Source organism: Metopolophium dirhodum, chromosome 2 (assembly GCF_019925205.1).
Source record: "Metopolophium dirhodum isolate CAU chromosome 2, ASM1992520v1, whole genome shotgun sequence".
Taxonomy (NCBI): domain Eukaryota; kingdom Metazoa; phylum Arthropoda; class Insecta; order Hemiptera; family Aphididae; genus Metopolophium; species Metopolophium dirhodum.
In genome coordinates this window covers 18,204,763-18,210,639 of record NC_083561.1, presented here as the reverse complement: position 1 = coordinate 18,210,639, position 5,877 = coordinate 18,204,763, and the positions used below count along the sequence as shown (strand labels likewise).

The following is a 5,877-nucleotide window of genomic DNA, read 5'->3' as shown; positions in this document are numbered from 1 at the left end:
TATTTTATAAATAAATTAACGTGATTTTTGTTTTATAACTCACGTAATGATGATAATTATCCTATTATTTATACGTACTCACTGAGTACTATTAAGGATTTGGCTATGAATCCATTTAGTTGAAATTCCTTATCTAGATACAATTTCTATAAAAAGTTTTCTGGGCTCTTAAATAATATAAAGCTTAAATATAATCTAACATTTTAAAATGTTTTACTTATCAATATTTTATCCTATATTTTAATGAATTTCAAATAAATTGGTGTATTTAATTAAACATTTGATCGGTATTCGTATAGTTTAATACACATTTTATTTATAATATATAACAACTTTATTAAGCGGACTACCCACCATGCGGGTTGCTATGAGACACTACAGTGTATACGTCATGTATACAAAGTCAATAAAGATATACATAGGAATGTTTTAAGATTATAAAATTATAGTTGATAAGTATATAAGTTGGCGATACATAATCTAATATACACACTCAACAAATCTAATACTAATTTATGTTGCAGCAAATGCCACAGTTACTGTTGAAGCATTCTGTAAAGATAATATTAAGAATAATGATTACGGCTTGTTTCTTAAAGAAATTTTTGAAACTAAAAAAATAATTGATTTTAAATAGTTCGTTTAATCGTTTTAAGATAAATTTAAATTAAATTGTAAAACACAATATTATATCTATCTATACTAATATTATAAAGAGGAAAGATTTGATTGTTTGTATTGAATAGGCTCCGAAACTACAGAACCGATTTAAATGAAATTTGGTACATAGATACCCACATAACACAGGTATAACTAATGGATATATAATAGTTATGATTTATAGATATCCATAACATCTATTAGATATTTGTGTATATCTATAACACATCCAGTAGATATCCAATTGGCCACTTTTTTCTTAGTTTATGGATATCCACTAGGATATCCATTAGATATCAAAAATAATTGAATTATAATATCCATTAGATATATTTCACCAACATTTACCACGTGTAATGGATATCCATAAGACATTCATAATTCATTGCAATTTATAAAAAATATATATAATTATTAAATTATATATTACAGAAATTATATTATTAGAATACAAATTGGAAAAGTGTGTGTATTTTTTAAATAAATTCTTTATTTAATAAGCAATATATAACAATGTAGTAAAAATATTCTAACTTTAAAATATTATTAACATCATGCAGGTACCTTATTATATATATTATATAAGTACATACAACATACATATAATATTATATATATTATATAAGTACATACAACATACATATAATATTATATATTCATATAATGTAACAAAACAACTAAAAATAAATAATAACACTAATACTTCTATATCATAAAAACATAGTTTACTCATTACTTGATATTAGCTAAATTCAAATTATAACAAAAACAAATTAATAAAATAATATAATATTGCACATTGACTTATGTGACTATGTAATATTTAACTGATTATTAGTATATTCATTACTTAACTTCATATTATAAGAAAAACAAATAAATAAAATAATAATATTGCACATTGACTTATGTGACTATTTAATAGTGAGCTGACTTAGCATAAACAAAAAAAAATAAAATAAAATAATAATAATATTACACATTGACTTGTGATAAAGTGATCATTCATTTATGGGCAATGACATTTGTTCAGTGGAATCTGCATATCTTTTCTCACTAATTTTAATGGAATACTTTTATTATTTTACATCATTTAATAGAATAAAATATTATATAAAGTATGGATTTATAATTATTACCAATTTTCATTTCTTTTCTTGGCATGTCTCATCCAGTTTTTGATGCTTAAAATTATTTCCGCTTCCGTCGCTGTTTTAATGATTTTAAATACTGAATCTTAAATCAAAGTAAATAGAAAATATTTGTGCTATGTTTTCAAGTTTATGATATCATATATATATAATTTAATTGTTTAAATTATTATTACCAATTATAACTCTTGATATATTCAAACTAGACATGACTCTTTTGCCTTTGCCACCACACCAACTATAAGTCATAGCGAGTTTGTCACTAAAAAGTTTTCGAAGGATAAACTTAGTAGCTTCGTCGGTTTTCGAACCACCCAATTTACTTAGAGCTGCAGTCTAAAATTAAAATAAAATTATTAAGTAATAATTATCCATAGTTTAAAAAATATAACAATAACAACCATCAAGAGGATGTCAACTACCTATTATATCAATTGAAAATTCTATTGTATCTAATAAGCTATTATTAATACCTTAGTTTTAAAACAAGTCTTGATCATTGTAAAATTGTATTATATAACATAATAATAACTCAGTATATATATTTAGTAATTAGTAATTATCAATAAAACTCTATATGATTTCTTTGATATAATTTCAACTTAAAAATTTAATAATTGGTCAATTCACTATAATATCTATGTTAACAACACCAATTTTGTGCAGCACAATTTGTTTGCTGTTGTATGTGGGTCAGAAAGAAAACAAAAAGGGCACTGATCACATCTTCAGAAGTATTTTTCATCAATTGAGAGTAAAAGTTTAGATATTGATTTATTTAATCATAAATTATTTACCAATTTCTCAACATAACATAAATTTGTTTATAATACATACCAAGTTTAGTTTATAGGTTTTATCAGTTAATGATAATTCTATCTTCTTTAATGATTCTTCTGTATTAATTGGAAATTCTTCCATCAAATCATTTAGATTAGTTTCCTGAGTAGAGTTGGATAAAATAGTAGTATTTGAATGTTTTAGATTTTTTATACGGTCATCAAGTTTTTTAATGTTTACTTTTATGACAGCAAGCTGCCTTAAAACCAAACTTTTGAATTCTAGAACACCATTAACAAATAAAAAAGGTTTTTAAATCGTGTTAAATAAATTACTTAAATAAAATTATGAATATTAATCAAATATTATAAATTCAACAAGTTATTGAATCTCTTATTTATATAAACTTTGGTAAATTAAGCATAAACCAATTTTTCAGTACTTACCAGTATCACTTAAACTGCTTGCTTTTTTTTTTCGCTTCATATTCTTTATTTTTGTTGTATCACATGTTGAATATTCAAGTGCCCTCTTTGCTTTGATTGTAGGAGTATAATTTACTGCTATATAATTACAATAATAGATATAGCTGATTATTATTTTTAATTTGGTATATTCATACTATTTATACATTTATGTTATGATTTTGCAAATAAGATAAATATTTCCTATGGATCATAATAATTTATTAATATTTTTATATTTATAATTATTTGTTACTAACATATACTATATAGATAGTAGAATATACGCCAAATTACATATTATGTTTACAGTTAAATTATAGTTTATACTATTCTTACCATCACTGTCAGACTTATGTTCATCGTTGGCATTATTCAAAAGATTTTTTGAATTTTCTTGATTTTCATTTTTATCTAGTTCATCTGAACTTAAAGATCCATCGCTTGACATTGATTCTTCAGATGAATAAAACAATGTCGACCATTCTATTTGTTTATTATGTGCTAAAGATGGTGTTGTAGTCTGATGGATAGAATTATGAAACTTAGATGTGGATGTTTTATTTAAATTCACATTTGATACTGTAGGTGGTTCAGGCAGAGGTTTGATATTGATTTTTGTTGGATTTAGTTCCTCACTTGAACTTGATGAATATTTTTTCTTTTTCCTGTTTTTACGATTTTTTTTTTCCTTTTCTACATCAGTTGTTAAATCTGTATGATCTTCAGCCTTTTTTAATTTTTTTAAAGCTTTTTCAAAATTATCTACAAGTCATAATTTTTAATATTCTTATTAATAATACATTGTATTTTAATACTAATAAATATGTCCTCTTAAAACAAAACTATTTACCATATTTTCCGAGAACTAAGAGTACATTGTAAATGGACCAATTAATAGAAGGTGAAACACATTTTTTTACATCTTTGAGGTAGTTTGTATTTGATTTAAATAGTCCATTTGGAGGCCAGTAACACGTTTTTTGGTCAGAAGATACCCAGCAATCTGGTACTATTTGTACTGTACTGTCATCAAATTCCACAATATTCCACATATTTTGTCGAACAAAAACTTTTAATGGACCTAATCAACACATTAATAGTATTTATAAGAACTAACTATAAAATAGGATATTTATATATTAGTATTTACGAGATATCACATAGTCAAAAATAAAATACACATTTATAATTATAATAATAATAAAAGCATTAAATGTATTTATAATGTATAATATTATGTAACTGCAGGTACTTACAGTAAGATTTCTTCGACGAACAAATGACTGCCTACTGCATTAATCACTATATCAGTATGGCGTTTACTGTCCAGAAATATTAGCAATTAGCAAATATGTATATAAAAATAATAACTGACAAGCGTCAACGCATCAAACGGTGGTAACAATATAACCGACAACGTAGCTAATAGCAACGGTAAAAACAATACACAACGAGTGTCTATGGCTGACGTCTATATTCTAGCATATAAAACTATACACGATGAATGTCGGAAAGACGGAAAATGGAAATCGGAATGCTTTATGTAAATCAGCAGTAATCACGCTCTACCGTTTATTACTGTTATCAGCATTTTTTTCTTTAATACTTGGTCTATGAGCGTTAATCAACCTCACGGTGTATCATAGATAACTCTATGCGGTATATTATTAATTATAATACGCGTAGTTAGTGTGATAAGAATAACCGTTATCAGTAATGGCGTTTGGTTCCAAACAAACATAATATTTTATTATTTCAGCACGGGATTGTATAAATTAAATTTTCGATCGTCTTGGAGCAATTTTGTAAACGGCTTATGGATGGAGACGACCACGTGCATAACATATCATATTTAAAGTTTCCACTTTTTTTTTTAATTAAGTATTTCTCGGCTGGGTTTCAACTTAAGGGAACCGTTTTTTTCACCAAAGGTTTCGGCTTAAGCCTTTCTAAAACGTACCCCAAAAGTCGGGGGCCTCGACCCCCCCTGCTACTAGGTGTATTTTGAAAAAAAATTAGTTTTTGTATGACGGTCTGAAACTCGAGATTTGGGTAGTATGAAGGTCGTTGATAAAATTTGGCGTCTTGTTGTGAGACCGTAGGAGCCGTTTAATAATAATATATATTATTATTTATAATAATATTTATAACATATTATGTTTGAATTATAATAATAAAAATTTTTTGTAAATATTATTCCATGGTGTTTGGAACTTTTTTGGATATCTAATGAACGTATATTAACAACCATAATGAGAAGTCCATCAATTACAAAATATCAATGTCTAATGGACATCCATAAAAATCCATTGTGGTTTATCTACTAGTTACTTTCTATGAATATCTAATGGATATCTACAAAATGTCATAAAAGTACTGGATATAAAATGGATATTTGGTATGTCTAATAAATATCCATTGGATGAGTTGTGTTATGTGGGTAGTTTAGATACTGAGAAAAAACATAGGCTACTTATTATTACTAAAAAAGGGCTGTAAGGGGCTGAAATGGGCTTAAAGGGGCTGTAAAGGGCTATACTGGTTCGAATTTAAAAATTATTTTTTTGTTGGACAGTCCATTCATTGAGGAAGGTCATATAGCCTATGAGAAATAATTAATAGAAATAGTATTTATTTATTATTCGTTGCTATTGGTTAATCGGGCAGATCAGGTACAAGCATGCATCAAAACGAATTTTCACACATTGCCTACCACTTACCAGGGTGGCTGAGTTGCACTTACTGCAGTGAGTTACACCAAAAAGGAGTTGAACAATCACAATTTGTTTAAGAGTTGTAATTTTTTTACGGGCCACAAA

At 26.1% G+C, this 5,877-nt stretch overlaps 1 protein-coding gene across 1 annotated transcript; it reads right to left on the bottom strand.

Annotated features, from left to right (window-relative positions):
- Positions 1-1,127: 1,127 nt before the first annotated feature.
- Positions 1,128-4,658, bottom strand: LOC132938763 (uncharacterized). Its single transcript, XM_061005780.1, has 8 exons — positions 4,315-4,658; positions 3,909-4,139; positions 3,395-3,820; positions 3,038-3,154; positions 2,649-2,872; positions 1,988-2,147; positions 1,800-1,896; positions 1,128-1,716 (listed from the first exon to the last, which is right to left on the bottom strand). The coding sequence occupies exons 2-8, from the start codon at positions 4,108-4,110 to the stop codon at positions 1,662-1,664; spliced, it is 1,281 nt and encodes a 426-aa protein (XP_060861763.1). The 5' UTR covers positions 4,111-4,139; positions 4,315-4,658; the 3' UTR covers positions 1,128-1,661.
- Between the last annotated feature and the right edge of the window lie 1,219 nt (positions 4,659-5,877).